Source organism: Budorcas taxicolor, chromosome 11, assembly GCF_023091745.1.
Source record: "Budorcas taxicolor isolate Tak-1 chromosome 11, Takin1.1, whole genome shotgun sequence".
Classification (NCBI taxonomy): Eukaryota; Metazoa; Chordata; class Mammalia; order Artiodactyla; family Bovidae; genus Budorcas; species Budorcas taxicolor.
The window spans coordinates 73,064,899-73,085,540 of record NC_068920.1 but is presented as its reverse complement, the minus strand read 5'-3'; the positions used below and the strand labels follow the sequence as shown (position 1 = coordinate 73,085,540).

Sequence of the window (20,642 nt, the reverse complement as noted above, 5' to 3'; positions counted from 1 at the left end):
ATAGAAGCAAATATAAATTCCTCCCATGTTTTTATGCAAAGCAGCTTTTCTTGTTTTGCTAGGGCTCATGTTTTCAGAGTCTCACTTTATACCAGAACAGTTTATCAGGGAATTTTCCCAAATACAGTTTTTTTCCCCCTAAGAAGAATTCTGATGCCATTTATTACTAAATTTCTTCCTCCTTATACTTAACAATGTACATGTATTTATGTATAGTTACTAGAATTTAGAAACTAATGTGTATCCTACTTTCTTATTCTGTTGCACGTACTTTTTCCCTTTATTAATATAGTCCGTGTTTGCAACTTTATTAAACATCCTCCCAATTATCCAATTGTTTGAGTTATTTCCAGTTTTATTTTGTTTTGCATTATGAGGAGTATAAACTTGAGAGTAAACTTTTATTTACTATAAACATTTAGCAAAAATTGATTTTTCTCATTTGGATTATTTTGAGGTATCCCCAAATGTGGATAATGGTACAAGTATGAATAATTTCATAAATCTTGTGTTTTGCCTCAGTAATTTCAATAACAGTTATCCTAATAATTTATCAATTTATGAGTTTAGCCATTTTTCTTAGCTCTGCCAATATTCTCCTTTGTAATTTTCAATTAGCCTTTCAGTAAGGCTAATCATTTCCCCAAGATTCACTTCTTCGAGTTTCTTCACATATGAATATTTGGTCATATGTTATGACCTCTTGTTTAGTGAAGTCTGAGTATTTGCTCTGCTTTAACACTTTTATTGAGATATAATTCACTTACCATATAATTCATCCATTCAAAGTATACAATTCAATGAATTTTAGTATATTCAAATGGATCTATGAAACCATCACCACAATAAATTTTAGAACATTTCTTTATCCCAAAAAGAAACCCCATACCTCTGGCCATTATCCCTAGTCCTTTCATCCCACCAGCAGCCATGGGCAACTACTAATCTTTGTTTCTATAGATTTGCCTATTTTTTGGATATTTCATATAAATGGAATCATGTCATATGTGGTCCTTAGTGATTGGCTTCTTTCATTTAATATAATGTTTTCAAGGTGTTTCTATGTTGTAGTATTCTTGCCTGGAGAATCCCAGGGACAGGGGAGCCTGGTGGGCTGCCGTCTATGGGGTTGCATAGAGTCGGACACGACTGAAGCAACTTAGCAGCAGCAGCAGCAGCAGCATGTATTAGTCCTTCATTCCTTTTTTATTGATGAATAATATTACATTATATGAATATTTCTTTATCCATTCACCAGCTGATGGGCATGTGTGCTGTCTGCACTTTTAGACTACTATGAACAATGGTGCTATAAACATTCATGTACAAGTGTTTGTGCGTACATTTATTTGGGAGCATATATGTAGGAGTGCAATTGCTGGGATAATTAAATGTTTAACTGTGTTTTCCAAGGTGGATGCATCATCTTACATTCCCATCAGCAGTATAAGAGGATTCTAATTTCTCCACATTCTTGCTATATTAGTTTACTAGGGCTGCCAAAACAATATATCACTGACACGGTGGCTTAAACAACAGAAACTAATTTTACAGTTCTGGAGCCTGGAAGTCCCAGAACAAGGTATTAGCAGGTTTGGTTTCTTCTGCAGTCTCTCTCCTCAGCTTGGAGATGGTCACATTCTTGGTGTGTCCTCATATGACCTTTTCTGTGTGTGTGCATATCGCTGGTGTCTCCACTTTTTATAAGGATGCTAGGCATATTAGGTTATGACCTCATGTCACTTTTAGTTACGGAGTCTCTAAAGGCCCTATCTTCAAATACGTACATACATGTATATATATAACATTATTGAATTTGTGTATATATATATATAAAACATTATTGAGTTGAAAATGGGCAAAGGATAAGAACAGAATGTTCACAAAAAGGAAGTTTCAAAAAATTAAGTTTGATAAATACTGTATAGAGTGATGTGGTGAAAATGATGCCCTGAAAAATTGCTGTAGGAGCGTAATTGAAACAACAAATTGATGCAGTCATTAAAAAGTTGTTCAAGATATAATGGAAAGTGAAGAAAAAGCAGGGGGGCAAAACTGTCTACTTTGTGTGAGTGCGCGTGCGTGGGTGTGTGTGACAGAGAGAGAGAGAGGAGATTGTGGGGAAAAAACGAATATTTATATATTGCACAGAATGTCTCTGAAAAGATATGCAGGAAATTTGTTAATAGTGGTAGCCTAGAAGGAAAGAAAACTAGGGACAGTGGATGACGGAACCTTTCTTTTCATGCATATCGTGTATTTCTGACGCTATTTAAAATTTACCTATCACACATACTATCTAGTCGTATTTAAGGAAAAAAGAAAAAGACGTGTGGACTGTGTGTCACGGCCACTAGATATTAGGGTATTAGATATTCAGGGTATTAGTCTTTTTAGTTCTCGCCTGGCCTAAATCTCCCCCAACGCTCTCCTCTCCTCCTTGCAAAACATGACTTTTAAAATTGGAATGCATCCCATGCGGGCTCCCCTATTTATGTTTCCGAATCTGCTTCTGCACCCGACTGACTGCGAGATACTCCAAAGTAGGGGCTGTTTCCCATTGCCGTCTGTCCGCAAGCACCGCGGCTGGCCCTCGATAGTGGGTGTTCTAGAAACAACAGATTAAGAAATGTTTGTCTAAAAAGGAAAAGAGACCCCGCAAAATCAGAAGCGTATCCCGCACGTCTTAGATCTCTTATTTGCGGAGTATGTTTTCCCTCCTCTCTCCTCATTCACTTGAAACCCACTGTTCTAACCAGGGCCAAAAAGAAACCTGTACCTGCCTTGGCAGCAAGGCGAGGACCGCCGCGCTGGCGGCGTCGCTAGGAAGCGGGCCCTGCTCCGCCCCACCCCTAACTTCCCGCGCTCCGCGCTCATTGGCTGTTCTCAGGGATGGGCGGGCCCCCGCTGCAAGGTGCAGTGCGACCCGGGACTCTCGGGCGGCGTACGCGGAGCGCGAAGAGCTGTGTGGATTCTGCGCTAGAGCTGCCGGCAATGCCGGGAGACGGCGTTCCCGCCAGGGATAGAACCCGGGCGGCGACTAAAGCCGGAGTTCGGAGCTCCGTCTCCTCGACTGCCGTGGCGCCGCCGGTTACCGACCCACTGAAGAGGTGAGCGCCTACCGGGCTCCCCGCCCCCTCCTGTGCTCGGGTCAGTTGGCAGTGGGCGGACAAGCAGGGACGGGCAGGCAGACAGGGTCCAGGCTAAGGCACCGTCGCGTCGTGGGGTTAGGACACCGCACCCCACTCAACCTCCGACTGTCACTCCCGGGTCGACTGGGCTTGAGCGCTAAGCAAGTTGTGTTTGCGGAGGCTCCCAGCCGGTCAGCTAGCGGTGGGACGCCTCACCGGCATTCGCCTCTCGACTTCGCGGTCCCGGTAACTTTTCTTAGATCCAGACGCGCGCAGTGGACGCGGCGCTGTGCGGGTGGGTCTGGGAAACAGCGATTAAATAAACGATAAGTTACACTGAGAGGTCTTGGGATGGGAGTGGGGTGATGAGGGGTCGCCAGATAGCCTCGTGTTCGACTGAAGTCAGTGAGATAGCTCGGATGAACTCAAGCTCTTTTTAAAGAAATTAATCTGTAGAATTGCATAATATGCTATATCTCAGCCAAAAATAGTGTTTGATGTCAAGGTAGTCACTTGAAGTCAACACTGAAACTTTTGTTTTCTAAATAATACGTTTTGGGCTTTCTTATTTTAGAATAGATTTCTCTCAGAGGGATTTCTTGAAGTACAGGAAAATAAAAGAAACCATGTGACTTGTTTTGAGTGTTTTTTTTTTTTTTTTTTTGGCCATCATTTTTGAGGGATAAATGGCAGCCAGCTCCAGTATTCTTGTCTGGAGAATTCTATGGACAGGGGAGCCTGGTTGGCTGCAGTCCGTGGGGTCGCAGAGAGTCGGACACCACTGAGTGACTGACACACTCCTTCCCGTTTGCTTAGGCTTGTTTTCACCCACAACGGCATACCCAGGTTCCCGAGTTTGGAACTGAGTAAAAAGGCGCGTGCGCCGCCGCTCGGGTCCCACAGGGCGACCGAGGGGAATCGGCCACGCCCCGCAGCCCCACACGGCGGCCGACGCTGGTTTGTCCTCAGAGCGGGAAGGAATAGCCAGCGCCCGCCAGGCTGTGGGTTGCAGTGATCTGCATGTCCCTCGAGTTCCCAGGAAGCCGAGCTGCACACCTGTTAGGACACCGCTCAGTCTCACTCAGTCTGGGGGGCACTTCGTAGCAGCATCGGCTCTTTCTTTTCACCTTTGTGTAAGAGTTTTGTCTCTGGTCCTTAGAGCAATTGCTCTGACAACCCAGAACCAGTACTGTCCGGCCGTCTCCCAGTCTCTATGGCTTTTGTTGCGAGTTGACGGGAGCCGGGAGTGAAGAGAAGGAAACACATTTTGCAGAACGGAATTCTGGTATTCCGCCTGGTAGTACGTCATGATTCTTGGCGCTGGTTTCCGGTTCGAATTCTGGTGGCATTGTTTCAGTCGGCTTTGTCTTTTTCCAAGCCCCCGTGGGTTTAGTTTCAGTCAAAAAGGAATGCTTATTTCTTATCCTGTAAGGGTTAGGAAAAGAGATTGCTGGCATGAGAAAAAGCTTCTGGAATTTAGTCTTCCTCCTTCCGAGATTCAGATTATGGATTTTTAAAAATGAGGGCATATTGGAGATTTCTATGTAGAATAGTATAATTCTTGTTCTTACCAGGGAGTTGGAAAAAATAGAATGCCACTCTTAAGTGATTAGAAAAAGTATATATACTTGAAACACTTTAAAATTCTGAATATTTCTGTTGTTTCTCTTGTAAAAAAGGACCCTTAGTTTATCTTTTCAGTAAGTGTCTTTTTGCATGTGCACAAAGGACTTGGGTTGTGTTTGGCCACCCCTAGTTGTCCTGATTCTGAGTGACTTCTTACTTGAATTTTAAGTGTATTTTAGGGAAGGTAGTTGAGAGAGCTATAAATGTAGTGAATCAATATCTTTTGCTTCTGGGCACATTTTGTGAGGGCCAGGAAAAGTTATTTAGCACTCATCTTATGAAAATGTTTTTGTTGCTGTTTAGTCACTAAGTCCTGTAGGAGACTTTCCCAAACCACGAACTATAGCCTGGCAGGCTCCTCTGTCCATGGCAAGAATGGGCTGCCCTTTCCTTCTCTAGATCTTCCCTACCCAGGGATGGAACCCACATCTGAATTGGCAGGTGAATTCTTTACCACTGAGCCATTAGGGAAGCCAATATGTAGGAACAGAATGGTTTAAAGAATTTGTTGGGGATTGCTCTTTTCGAAAAAAATTATGGGGGTGGGAGGTGGGAGGGGGGTTCAGGATTGGGAACTCATGTACACCCGTGGCTGATTCATGTCAATGTATGGCAAAACCAATACAGTATTGTAAAGCAAAATAAAGTAAAAATTAAAATTAAAAAAAGAAAAAAATTATGCTGTGTTCATTATAATTTCTGGAATTTTATAGTATGCTGTATCTCACCCCAGAATAGTTTTTGATGTCAGTGTAAGTCATCAGAATGCAACACTGACACTTGTTTCCTAAAATAATGTTTTGAACTTTCTTATTTTATGGTAACAATATATTTTTCATTAAAGAAATTTCCCCAAATACAGACAAAATAATATATGTTGTTTGAATCATCAATTTTGAAAGATTATTTTTTCCTAATTTACTTTGGCCTGCTGCTACAGCTAAATACCCAGTTCCCAATTTGGAATGGTGTTGGTGTTGAATATGCAATTTGGGAGGTTGAGGGACTTATTAAAAAAAAAAAATACTGTTTCTCCATTGAAATGTCAGCACCAGCAGAGGCTTTTATGGCATTTCCTTAAAGAAAGGGATGTGATGATAAAATGCTTTAATAATTTTGAATATTATAACCACTAACATTAAGTGCTGGAAGTTTTTAAATGACAATATATAGGAAGGTTTTGAGAACTTAGATCTTTCTGTCATTTCTCAGTGATGTGTTTGAAGCCTCAAGATTTTCCTTGAAGCATTCATGTAAGAGCTATGGTTTGGTATCAAGGCTGCTGCTGCTGCTAAGTCGCTTCAGTCATGTCTGACTCTGTGGGACCCCAGAGATGGCAGCCCACCAGGCTCTCTCATCCCTGGGATTCTCCAGGCAAGAACACTGGAGTGGGTTGCCATTTCCTTCTCCGGTATCAAGGCTAGTAACTTTCTTTTAGACTTTTTGACATGTTACATGAGCAAAATTTTGCAGTTTAAGATTTGAAGGTTTATATGGTACCTGAGGTCTCACAGATCAAATTAGTAAAGCATCCTTTGTCATTTCCCTTAAGTACCTTATATTTTCTTTCTCATTACTACTAGGTTTTTGAAAGGCATATCACTCATACTTATTATAAAAATTCTTTATTATTTTAGATACACTTGACCCAGCAATTCCACTTCAGGGAATTTATTCCAAGGAATGGATTTGTACACAGGGTTAGTTACTGGATGTTTGTTATGATGTTGTTTATGATGATGGAACTTTGAAAACACTAATTGTCCCTAAACAGGGTAATAGTAAAATAAAAGAAATTTGACAAAATAAGAAGATGGTCATAATATAATATTAGGATAAAAAAGAATAAATTCTTTAAATTTCTGAATATTATCCTATTTTGGGTAAAAGAAGTATGAAAAGATTGAATTGTAGTGAAGATTATACTCAATTCAGACTTGCCACTTTGAGAGAAATTCTTCTGCATAGTATAGTGCTAAATTGCAAGAAGGAAAAAGAAAAGGCTGTGTTCACATATCTAGGCATTGAAACCATTCTATTTCTGAAATAATCACCGAATACCTGGAGATGAATGGGGAGTTTTCAAGTGTCCCTGCTTATCCACAAGGTTTACTCCTTTTTACTTTATTTGAGCCTTTTAGTCTTATTATAGATTAATAGATTTATTGTGAGGATTAAAAGACTGGCAAGTAGGTTCTCAGGTTGGCATATAAGTATCCAAGTTCAAAATATGTGATAGGATTGCACTGATGTACATCAAAATGTTAAAAGTTATCTCTGGAAAGATGAGATTTGGAGGTGTTTTTAGTATTTTCATTATTTCCCAAGATGTTGAAAAAAATTGTATTTTAATTTTATACCAAGATAAAGAAGTATGACTTAAGTTTTTTTTTCCAGGTAGTCAATCATTTCACAGGGTTGAAGATCAGAAAGTTAAAAAACGATGTACAATGGAAAAGCTCCCTCTTTTGCCTGTTCTTCATCTTCTCAATTCCCTTTCCTTCAATTTGCCTACCCTGGGTAGTCATTATTACTAGTTTATTGCTTGTCCTCCAGAGATATTTCATGCATTTCCACATCAAAATGGATTTACATTTCCCCCTTCTTAAATGTATTTGTAGTTTTCTTCCATTGCTTTTTCCACTTGACAGTGCATCATAGAGATCTTTTCATATCAATATACATAGCATCCTCAGTAAATTTTTTTTTCTAAAAAATGATTGTCACAGAAAGAAAGACTAAAGATAGAAACTGGACCTTGATCAGAAAGCTGAAGAGGCAATTAAGAGTTTTCCTCATGGTTGTTGGGGTATTGAGTACAAGGCTCTCTTGCTTAGTGAAGAGGAAATCACTTTGAGTACTGATGTAAGGAACTGTAAAACCTTGCAGTTTAATTAACCAGTAAATTATTTTTAAAATGTTACTGCAAGATCAAAGTAACAATATATGTCATTGAAAAAATAAGTCAGTTCTTAAAAGTTTACCACAGAAATATGTAACACATTCCTTATTTCTTTCTTGGGAGGCAACTACATTCAATTCTTACAGCCTTTTCTTCTGTTATTTACCTCTGTCTTACTAAAAAATACTTCGTATCTACTTCTTGACTAAAATTATTTCATGGCTTTTTTGATAAATTGAGAACTGATAATTTAAGATGAGAATTTATCTCCTTTTCTCTCTATTTTATTTTGACTTCTTCCATCTTCTCAATTGAGATTTTATTTCAATATTTTGTTAAATCAGTAGTTAGGGTTTATATTATTATGACTAGGTAAATATGATTAGCCTTTTAACCGAAGATAAACTAAGATCATTGTTTTATTTTTTCCAGTTACTCAAATGCCTTCAAACAAATGCAAGAATCTATCAGTTATTTTCTCCTGTAAGACTTCCTTTCTCTAGATCTCATTTTTTCCTATTTATTTTAGCAGATTACATTCCATTATAGGTTATTACTAACTGTTGGGTATAATTTCCTGTGCTAAATTGTAAATCCTTGTTGCTTATCTATTTTATGTATAGTAGCTTGTATCTGTAGAAGGCAATGGCACCCCACTTCAGTACTCTTGCCTGGAAAATCCCATGGATGGAGGAGCCTGGTAGACTGCAGTCCGTGGGGTCGCCAAGAGTCGGACATGACTGAGCGACTTCACTTTCACTTTTCACTTTCATGCATTGGAGAAGGACATGGCAACCCACTCGAGTGTTCTTGCCTGGAGAATCCCAGGGATGGGGGAGCCTGGTGGGCTGCCGTCTCTGGGGTCGCACAGAGTCGGGCACGACTGTAGCGACTTAGCAGCAGCAGCAGCAATCCCATACTCATAAATTTGTTTTCTATGTCTGTGAGTCTGTTTCTACTTTGTATATAGATGCATTTGTATTACTTGCACATATAAGTGATATATAGTATTTGTGTTTCTCTGTCTGGTTTATTTCACTACACATAATATTCTCTAGGTCCATCCATGTTGCTGCAAATGGCAACATTCATTCTCTTTTATGGCTGAATGATATTCCATTGTGTAAGCCAAGAGTTTGTTGATGGGCACTTAGGTTGCTTCCATATTTGGGTTATTATAAATAATGGTACTGTGAATATTGTTTGTTTTGAATTGGAGTTTTCTTTTATCTTCTGGATACGTGCCCAGGAGTGGAATTGCTAAATCATATGGGAGTTCAGTTTGGGGGAATCTATTTATTTTTGGCTGCGCTAGGTCTTTGTTGCTTTTCACGAACTTTCTCTGGTTGCAGTGAGTCGGGGCTAGTCTCCGTCGTGGTGCCCAGCTTCTCGCTGCGGTGGTTCTCTCGTTGCAGAGCACAGGCTTTGGGCGCACAGGCTTCAGTAGTCGCAGCACCCGGCTCGGTAGCTGCGAAGCAGGCTCACTTGCTGTGGGGCACAGGCGCCAGAGCACAGGCTCAGGCAGTACTTGCAGCACCCAAGCTTGGTTGCTCTGAGGCATGTGGAATCTTCCCAGACCCGGGAATCGAACATGTGTCTCCTGCTTCGGCGGGCGGATTCTTATCTACTGTGCTACCAGGGGAGTCCAGTAGTTCTGTTTTTATAGACCCTAGCTCTAACCTCATACCTTTTGTAAAGGACCTCCATACTGTGTTTGTTAGTGGCTACACCAATCTATATTCCCATGAACAGTGTACGAGGGTTCCCTTTTCTCTACATTCTCGCCAAGATTTATTTGTATGTTAACTTTTTGATGATAGTCATTCTGACTTAGGTGAGGTGATAGCTCATTGTGGTTTTGATTTGCATTTCTCTGATAATTAACATTATTGAGCATCTTTTCATGTGCCTGTTAGCATATCTTCTTTGGAAAAATGTCTTTGTATTATTTTTTGCCCATTTTTCACTATTTTTTTAATTGAGTTGTATGAGGTGTTTATGTATTTTGGATATTAACCTCATGTTAGTCCCATTGTTTGCAAATGTTTTCTCCCATTCTGTAGATTGTCTTTTCGTGTATTTTTTTTTTTTTTTCTTAATGGTTTCCTTTGCTGTGCAAAAGCTTTTAAGTTTGATTAGGTCCCATATGTTTATTTTTGTCTTTATTTCTTATGCTTTTGGGAGACTGATCTATGAAAATACTGCAGTGGTTTATGTCAGCTGTGTTTCACCTGTGGCTTCCCAGGAGGCTAAGCAGTAAAGAGTCTGCCCGCCAATGCAGGAGGCTTGGATTAGCCTCTGGTCAGGAAGATCCCCTGGAGAAGGATATGCCAATCCACTCCAGTATAATCCCATGGACAGAGGAGCCTAGTGGGCTACAATCCATGGGATCTCAAAAGAGTCAGAAACGACTTAGCAATTAAATGACAACAACAGTGTTTCACCTGTGTTCCCTTCTAGGCGTTTTATGGTGTCATATCTTACATTGAGTTCTTTAAACCATTTTGAGTTTATTTTTGTATATGAGAAAATGTTCTAGTTTCATTGTTTTACATATAGCCGTACAGCTTTCCCAACGCTACTTGTTAAAGAGACTCTCTTTTCTCCAGTGTATATTCTTTGTTATAGATTAATTGAGCATGGGCTTATTTCTGGGCTCTCTGTTCTGTTTCATTGATCTATGTTTATGTTTTTTGTAACAGTACCATGCTGTTTTGATTACTGTAGCTTTGTAGTGTACTCTGAGGTCAGGAAGAGTTGTACCTCCAGCTTTTTCCCTTTTTCTCAGGTTTTCTTTGGCAATTCTGGATCTTTTATGGTTCCATATAAATTTTAGAATTATTTGTTCTAGCTCTATGGAAAATGCCATGGGTATTTTGATACAGATTGATTGCATTAAATCTAAATTGGTTTGGATTCTATGGTAATTTTAATGATATTAATTCTTTCAATCCAAAATTATGGGATATTTTTCCATTTCTTTAAATCATCTTGAGTTTCTTTTATCAGTGTTTTATAGTTTTCGATGTATAGATCTTTTATGTCCTTGGTTAACTTTATTACTAGTTTTTTTTTTTTAATGTGATTTTAAGTGGGTTTTTTTTTTTTTTTGCTTTCTCCCTCTGATATTTCATCATTGGTGTATAGAAAGGCAACAAATTTCTGTGTATTAATCTTGTATCTTACTACCTTGCTAAAATCATTTATTAGTTTTTGTGTGGAGGCTTTAGGGATAGAGTATCATATCATTTGTAGTGAGTTTTACCTCTTCCCTTCCAATTTGGATATCTTTTCTTTCTTTCTTCCTTCCTTCCTCCTTCTGTCCCTTCCTCCCTCCCTTCCTCCCTTCCTTCCTTCCTTTAATACTGTGTTAAATAAAAGCAGTAAGAGTGAGCATCTTTATCTTGCTCCTGAATTTAGCAGGGAGGCTTACAGCTTTTCACCATTGGTATTATGTTGGCTGTGAGTTTGTCATAAATTACCTTTATTATGTTGAGATATGTTCCCTCTGTACCCTCTCTGATGAAGGTTTCTATCATGAATGGATGTTGAATTTTGTCAAGTGCATTTTCTGTGTTTATTAAGATAATCATATGGTTTTTGTCTTTCCCTTTCCCTTTCTCATTCTTTGTACTCTAATCTGGTCTGGTTCTAGGTTTACACCAACCTAAAGATTAGGATTTTTAAAGAGATGAGAAAGGAGATTGACCCATAAAATAAGAATTGGATGCTATGAGGGGACTTCCTGGCAGTCCAGTGGTTAAGACTGCGCTTCCATTGCAGGAGGTTGGGGTCTGATCCCTGGTCAGGGAACTAAGATCCCAAGTGTCTCATGGTGTGGGCAAAAGAAAAAAATGGAATTGGATGCTATGAAAGAAAGCAATCAGAGAAGGGGAAAGTGCTCTATAAAATTAAATATATAATAGCCAAGATGGAATTCTGAACAAAAAGGAGAAGATACAGTTCTCTTGGTTTGGTGCACAGCTGGGACTTTCCTTCTTGTCTCTCCTAGTTTGGATCGTTTGTTACATAGATCCTGGGTTGCTTTACTCAGTAACTTTGGGGAAAGACTTAGTCCAATTACTTTCTAAGAAAGGATAAAATGTCTAAGTCCTTGTGTGTCTCAGAAATGTCTTTATTTTACTCTTACACTTGATTCTCAGGTATGCTTCTTCTGGTGCTCTTCTTTCTGGTATTCTGAAATTTTATGCTCACATCACCTTACTAAGGTTCTTTTTTTCATTTATTGGGCTTTGATGCTTTCAACCTTTTTTCCTCCTAGTCTGCTGAAATTTATTTTGCAAATTCTTTCTTTCTATTTAAAATGTTCTCTTTTTTTCTGGCCACAATTCATGAGTCCTCGGATCTCAGTTCCCTGACCAGGGCTTGAACCCGGGCCATGGCAGTGAAAGCTCAGAAGTAATCACTAGGCCACCAGGAAACTCCCTGTTCTCTCTTTTTCTTTGGTGTTTTAGACCTCCTGGATTGATCCTTTAGTTTTCTCTCTCTTCTGTTTTTTTTTTTTTAATCTTTCTCTATCTCTTTTTTTGTCAACTTCTCAAGGAAATTTTTTTCAACTCAATCTTCTAGCACTTCTATTTACTATTAAATTTTGATTATTGTATTTTTAACTTTAACCTTTTCTCTAATTGCTTCTTTTCATGCATTCTGCTCTTATTCTATAGATGTATTTTCTTATCTTTTTAAAGATATTAGTTATAGTTTTATTTTTGGAATTTTCTTTTGCTTTTTTCATTGTTTCTGCTCATTGTGGTCCTTTCTCTTGTTTGTTTGGCTTTTCTGTTTCTCCAGGGAGAAGCCTCCAGTACTCTGTAGTGTGGGAATAATCCTTGGTGTTGACGTTCTGGGAGCAGGGCCAATGAAGGGGAATATGTCGAGATTACCTGAGACTATCTCTGGGAGTTCCTGGGTGGTCCAGTGGCTAAGACTCTGCACTCCGAATGCAAGGGACCTGGCTTCAATACTAGTCAAGGCATAGATCTCATGTGCTACAACTAAGACCTGGTGCAGCCAGATTTAAAAAAAGAAAGGCTACCCCCAAAGTTCAGTGATCTGCTAAGAGGACCTCAGCATGTAGACATACGTGTGTGTGTGTATGCTCACACTCTCAGTCGCTAAGTTGTGTCTGACACTTTGAGGCCTCATGGCCACCATGCCCCTCTGTCCATGGGCTTTTGTAGGCAAGGATACTGGAGTGGGTTGCCATTTCCTCCTCTAGGGGATCTTCCCTACCCGGGGATCGAACCTGCATCTCCTGCATTGGCAGCTGGACTGAGCCACCTGAAAGCTGTGATTTAATATAGTGAGAGGATACAGCATAAAATTGGCAAAGGGAAAAGGTAGGTGAGTCAAAGTCCGGAGGAAAGTAGGTACAAACTTCCAGAGTCCTCTCCCACTGGAATGACTCAGGCTGTGCTGAATTGCTCCAGCACTGAACTGTAGCAACACGTGTGAAGTATTGTCTATCAGGGGAGCTCATTTGCAACTCAGTACCCAGGGTTTTTACTGGGTGCTGCTCACATAGGTACCCTCTGCCTAGCACACACCGAAATTCCAGACTCCCAGAAAGAAAGCAAGTCTTCTGCACAAATCGCATTGTTTGTGTTTCAGTTCAGTTCAGTTCAGTCGCTCAGTCATGTCCGACTCTTTGTGACCCCATGAACCGCAGCACGCCAGGCCTCCCTGTCCATCACCAACTCCCGGAGTCCACCCAAACCCATGTCCATCGAGTCGGTGATGCCATCCAACCATCTCATCCTCTGTCGTCCCTTTTTCTTCCTGCCCTCAATCTTTCCCAGCATCAGGGTCTTTTCCGATGAGTCAGCTCTTTGCATCAGGTGGCCAAAGTATTGGATTTTCAGCTTCAACATCAGCTTTTGTTCGTGGTTAGGTGCATTAAACCACTCTTATCAGTTAGGGGATGGTGGGAACCTTGAAATCGGAATTTTGCCATACAATGGCTAGCCTTGCAAACAGGCCTTTCCAAAGGATAGCAGTCATAGGCTTACTATGTGAGTTCTTTCCTGCATAGGAATTGAGGGCCCCACAGTTTAACATACAGTTGACATTTGGACAATGTGGGATTGGACTGTGCAGGTCCACTTGTACATGAATTTTTTTCAGTAAATATATTGGTAAAATGGAGATTTATGACAATCTGAGAAACTGGCAGAATGAATATCATATATGGAGATACTGTGCCTATCCTTAGATAAGCATAAGGTGAGTGATATTTAATATAAAATGAATAATGTGTTACTTTTTTTTTTTTACTGTTTTATAACTTTGATTTCAAAGAATTACATTACCCATTACAGTATTATATGCCTGTCTCTTCCTTTTGCCTAATTGAATCAGCCTATTATCACAGGTAAGTGGTTTCTTTGGAGTAGGAAAATGGCAACCCAGTCCAGTATTCCTGCCTGGAAACTTCCATGGACAGAAGAGGCTGGCGGGCTTCAGTCCACGGGGTTGCAAAGAGTCAGATGGGACTGAGTGACTGAGTACACACACAGGTGTTTTTTGGGAACAGATAGCAATGTTTCCAATATTGTATTATGAATATAACTGTAATATTGTATGCCATAAAATTTTATAGTGACTTATTCATTAGTGGATAGGCTAACTGTAAAGCAATAGCATTGATTACACTGGGCTACCATAAGACAATCATGTTGCTTCTTTGTCATTACTAATGTATGAATTGTTATACCTATAAATATACATTTCTTTTTCACATTATCTTTTCATTTTTGATGTCTAGTATTAGTAATACATTAGATGTCTGCTGTGTTTTGTATCTTATAAGACAATATGATATAGGTACTGATGATTCTTTAAACAGGTATATACTTACAATATCAATAAATACAGTATAGTGTTGTACATGTATTTTCCCTTCCTTATAATTTTCTTTTTTTAATGTATCTTTAAAATTTTTAGTTGGAGGATAATTGCTTTACAATGTTGTGTAGGTTTCTGCCATACAACAAGGTGAAGCAGCCATAAGTGTGCAGGTATCCCTTCTCCATCCCACCCCTTTAGGTGGTTGCAGAGCACCAGGCTGAGCTCCCTGCCTTACACAGCAACTTCCCACTAGCTATCTGTGTTACACATTGTAACGTGTATATTTCAATGCTATTTTCTCAATTTACCCCACTGTCTTCTTCCTCCCCCACCGTGTTCATGAGTCTGTTCTCTAGGTCTGTGTCTCTGTTCCTGCCCTGCAAGTTGGTTCATTAGTACCATTTTTCTATATTTTCATATATATGTGTTAATATACAATATTTTTCTCTTTCTGATTGACTTCACTCTTTATGACAGTCTCTAGGTTCGTCCACCTCAGTTCAACTGACTCAAATTCATTAATTTTCTTAATAACAGTTTCTTTTCTCTAGCTACTTTATTGTAAAAGTACAGTACATAATATATAAAACATAAAAAAAGTGTTAATTAACTGTTTGTGTTATTGGTAAGGTTTGCAGTCACAGTAAGCCACTAGTAGTTAAGTTTTGTGGGAGTCAGAAGTTGTAGGTGGATTCACTGCGTGGGGATGGGGGTCAGTGTCCCTAACCCCACACTGTTTAAGAGGCGACTGCACAGGGTTTCTCTTAACCTCCTTGTCTTCTGCATAGTGGCCTATCCTTGTCCTCTACTGGTGACCTGGAGGCTGGAGCCTTTCACCTACTGTAGGGCTGACAGTCACCTGTTTGAAACAGGGTAAGAGAGTGGCTCTGAGTGAGTGAATAGCCAACATTTTGCTGTTGACTTGTCCTATAACTAGGACCACTAATACAGTCTCGGTGTTCCTGAGATCCTTTTAATACTAACACTTACATGATGTTTGCCTTTTTCTTACAAGCATACAATGGAGTTTTCTAGAGACCTATAGTGTTATAATATACCGAATGCAGAAATATAAAGCAATGCCATCTTCTCACTAATTTGTTTTTTGTTTTGGAAAATATCATTATTTTTCCTTAAAAATCATGAGATTATTTTTAAATGGACTAAAGTTTTTAAATAATTTAAATTTCTCAGTTTTTTCTTAAGATAATAAATCTAATAGCTACATATAACCCACATAAACAAAAGTTCTTTGGAGTATCATTGCTTTTTAATTATGTAGATCCTTGGACCAAAAAGCTTGAGAAACCTACATATCGCATTTTTCTGAGTCTTGCAATTTGTCCTTTTGCTAGTTGTCTATCTAAACCTGTGTTGTCCAGTTTGGTAGCCACTAGCCACATATTTAACTTTTAAATGTAAGTTAAGTAAAATGAAATAAAATAACAATTCTGTTTCAGTCTTACCAAATTTCAAGTGGTCGATAACCACATGTGGGTAGTGGCTACTAAAATGGATGACAGATCCAGAGCATTTTTATCACTGCAGAAATTTCTGTTAGATGCCGCTGATCAAAGCTGTTCACATGTAGAAGCTGTTCTTATTTCTTCCCCTTATGCTTTTCTACTCTCACGCTCTTTCCTTACATCATGATAGCTGAGCACATAAACATATATTATTGGTTCATAAAACATTTCATCATCAGATAATGATGGGACAGGCTTTCCTAATGCACACACCCATGTGAAATTATGTAACTCACCATGAACCTAGCCAAAACCCTTGGTCTTTTAACTGAGATCACATACCTGATTTCAGGACTTAATGAGGCTCAGGTTCTTGATGTCTTATCACAGAAAGAATTCAGTGAGAGACAAAGGGATAGGTAAGAAATAGATTTATTTAGACAGAAAACACACTCCACAGACAGAGTGTGGGCCATCTCAGAAGGCAGAGGCCTCAGGATATGGGGTTGTCAATTTTTATAGGGGTGGGTAATTTCATAGTCTAATGAGGGAGGGGTATTCTAGGCATTGCGGGGAGGGGATGGGGATTTCCAGGAATTGGGCCACTGTTCACTTTTTGACCTTTGATGGCCAGCCTTGGTACTGCTGATGTGTTTCAGTGAGCATATACTGAAGCTCAAGGTTTAGTGGAAGTTGACTTGTCCACCATCTTGAACCTATTTGGTTCTAGATGTCATGTCCTTGGGCTATGTCATTCTCTTAAATGTTGTGCCCTTACTCTTTCCCCTCTGTTACAGTTGTAACATCTTTTATTTTTTGTTTACTTTTGGCTCTGCTGGGCCTTCATGCTGGAAGGGCTAGTTGTGGTGAGTGGGGACTGCTACTCTTGTTGTGGAGCATGAGCTTCAGTCGCTAGGGCACGCAGTTGTGGCTCCTGGGCTCTGGAGCACAGGATCAGTAGTTGTAGCACATGGGCCTAGTTGCTCCATGGCGTGTGGGATCCTCCTGGATCAGGGATCGAACCCGTGTCTTCTGCATTGGCAGGTGGGTTCTTTACCGCTGAGCCACCGGGGAAGCCCAGTTGTAACATCTTAATGAACCCTCATTTAATTAGTGACTTAAATAAAATGTGTTCATTTTGTATCTGTATGAAAATCATGGTTTTACCCATTTTTGAAAAATTTCCTCCACAGGACATATATCTAGGACAAGAGGGATCGTTTGAGTGACCTTACCCAAAGTTTTAAAAAAGCACAGTCTATAGAATTACACTCAGCTGGCTCTTTGAGGCACTCGGGGCCGCTGCACTGTGCACCTCCGTTGGGAACCATGCACATTGCACCTTTGTGAATGTGTTTCACTGCGTACATGGAAGCATCATCTCCACTTCACAAGCATGCGTGTGGAACTGGAGGGAAGACATTAACGTGTTAGATGATTAGTCGTGTCCGACTCTTTGTGAGTCCATGGACTGTAGCCCACCAGGCTCCTCTGTCCATGGCATTCTTCAGGCCAGAATACTGGAGTGGGTTGCTATTTCCAACCCAGGGATCAAACCCAGGTTTCCTGCATTGTAGGTGGATTCTTTACTGTCTGAGTCACCAGGGGATACTGTATGGAAGTAGATAGGGCACAACCTTTGAAAGAATGATGCAGCCTGAGGACATGACATAAACTGATTAGAACCAAATGGGTCCAAGACAAGTTGACTTCCACTAGACCTTGAGCCTTAGTATATGCTCATTTTAACACATCAGCAGGCTAAATGACACACCTACAGGCCCCATGCAGTTCCAAGACCGACCATAAAAGATCAAAAAGTAGGTGGTGGCTCAATTTCTGGAAATCCCTGCCTCTTTTCCAGAATAGTTGGAACAATCCTCCCAGTCATTAGCCTATGAAATTACCCAGCCGCTAAAAACTAACCACACCATATTTCCAGGCTGCTCTCTCCTTCTGAGATGGCACACACTCTGTGGAGTGTGTTTCTCTCTAAATAAATCCACTTCTTACTATCACTTTGTCTCTCTCTGATTTCTTTATGTGATGAGACATCAAGAACCTGAGCTTCATTAAGTCCTGAAGCTGGGTGTATGATCTTAGTTAAGAAACCAAGGGTTGAAGTCCCAATCTGGGTTTTGGCTGGGTTGGAGTCCTGCAACATGGGTTCAAGTCCCAACTGGAGTTGCACAGTGTCACAAGGAGCTTAAAGGAAGAGTTCATAGAATGGACACATTTACAGATGAAGACTGTTGGAATGAACGTGCAGACAAAGTCTGAACTGGCCTCTTCGGCAGTAGAGGGAAATCAGCTGAACCTCTACCAGTCAGAGTTCACATGCCTAGACGCAAGAATTATTTTGCACCACTATCAGTTTTCTTCAGTAGAAACTGAAGAAATAGCTCAACAGCAATCAAAGGCTAGAATCAGATAATCTGGTAGAGTGTGATCCCAATGCAGCATAGTTTTCCAAAGAAGCACACGTTTTCTTTTACAAAACTCATCCAGTGCTCAGTCTTCTTTATGGTCCAACTCTCACATCCGTAGGTTTGGAGACATTACTCTTCCATCTTCTTGGGTCAACCGCCTTTCTAAATAAAGTCATATACCTTGCCTCAACACCTCGCCTCTTGGTTAATTGGTCTATCATGTGAGCAGAGCAAGCTTGGACCTGGTAACAAAATTATCTATGTGAAAATTCTGGTTGACAGAGAGGTTACATCTAACATCGAAATGAGTAAATTTGTATTCTGGGTTCATTTTGTTTGCTAGGTTACTTGCTGGTTTTAAGCAAGTTGTTTAGGTTTATAAGGCAAATCAGTGATGAGCCAAGTAGATAATTTAGCTTCTCACTTTGTTCCCAGACTGGTTTCCCTACCAGTGCTGAGAGTGACTGACAGCTTTTAAAAATTCAACACTGCCTGGAGCTTGGAGGACATAGTAAGCCCCAGTCCTGTATTTTCACTAGAGAGACAGCCTTTTACATAGTGAACCATTATACAGTGTGATAGGTGCTGTCCCAGAGGTGGGAAGGGGTGATGTAGAATCACAAACAAGGAAGCAGTGAAATTTGGCTGGAGAGTTAACATTTTGTCAGGGCTTTGAGGACAACTAGATTAACCAGAATGATTTTTCTATTCATACAAATATGAGAACTTCCAATTGTACTTCTAAGTAAAAAGCCAGTCTCCTAGTTGATCCCCAGATCTAGCCTCCCAGTATTCACATATTGTATAAGGATTGCTCTGTATACCTGTATACATAGTGATGGAAGTGGCCGTGTATAGAGTCTAAGATTTGGTCATAAAAGACTTTGCTGCTTCCATGTGGTCTCTTGGTGTACTTGCTATGAGTGTAACTGACTGTCGTGTTGTGGGAACACTTAAGCAGCCTGGTGAAGAGGCTCATATGGGAAGAAATCACGTTTACTCTGGGCCAGTGGCCACCCAGCCAAAGAGTATTTCCTAGCTTCCCTGGAACCTAGGTTTATCTTTGTGACTAAGTTCTTGAGAGCAGAAGAGATATGTGCAATTTCCAGTACTTGCCTTTAAAACATACTTTTGGAGTCTTTTTTTCATTATCACTACTGTAAGTACTAAACATACTTTTAGTTTGTAAATATATATAATTATATTGCTGAAAAATAAATATTATTTAGCTATACTTTTTATGCATATATATATCATATATAGACACAACCCACAAGTTTTACTCTTATGAGGTAATTCATTGAATCAAATTTTCTATCGTTGAATCAATTTTTATAATTTATAGTTTGCTGAGAAGTCATGTGTGTTCTTTTGATTTTCAAATTTGTTGTCATGGGGTTGCATGTGATTATTGCAGTTTATTTAGTCTCTTTTATATCTTCTTTCTTCACCCTCCCCCTCCTTCCCCACTCTTTACTAAAATCAGGGTTTTGGTTTTTTGTTCTTCCAAAGAACAAAGTTTTGGATTTATATATCCTTGCTGTTATTTTTAAAATTTACTCTTGCATTTATCAGTTCCTGCTTCCTGTTGTATTCTGCTTTTTATCCTTTTTCCTTATTTTGAATAATAATTTCTTTACATTTTTTAAAGCCTATTTAATGATGAAAACATTTAAGACACTAAAATTTCCTCTGAGGACTGTTTTAGTTTTTAAAGTAATAGCTCATTGGTCTAAATTTTTCTTGTTTTCATCACCTTCTAAATAGTTTGTAATTTCATTTCTGATTTCTTTGCTCCAAATAATATTTAGTAGTATGTTTGTTAATTTTCAAATATTTACGATTTTTAAAAATCTTTTTACTTTTGGCATTTTATTGACTGATTAGAGAATACAACATGTAAAATGCCTTCTTTAAAATACTTTTCCATTGTTCAGTTTATTTTTTTTCAATAACACTTGTTCATTTTGACTGCACTGGGTCTTCATTGCGGTGGGCAGGCTTCTATAGCTGTGGTATGTGGGATCTTAGTTCCCCAACCAGGGATTGAACCCCTGCCCCCAGCATTGGGAGCGGAGTCTTAACCACTGGACTATCAGGGAAGCCCCCATCCATGGTTTATTTTACTTTTTAATCGCAGTGTAATTGCTTACAACGTTGTGTTACTTCCTGCTGTATAGTGAAGCGAATCATCTATTGTTGCTCAGTTGCTAAGTCACGT

General features: G+C 39.6%; 1 protein-coding gene across 1 annotated transcript in view; it reads left to right on the top strand.

The window, feature by feature from the left end:
• The first annotated feature begins 2,994 nt into the window (after positions 1-2,994).
• ZNF638 (zinc finger protein 638) overlaps positions 2,995-20,642 on the top strand; it is a 135,319-nt gene continuing 117,671 nt past the window's right edge. The window contains exon 1 of the mRNA XM_052647900.1: positions 2,995-3,110. Within this exon, the coding sequence (XP_052503860.1) occupies positions 2,995-3,110 (116 nt within the window). The remainder of the gene's footprint in view (positions 3,111-20,642) is intronic.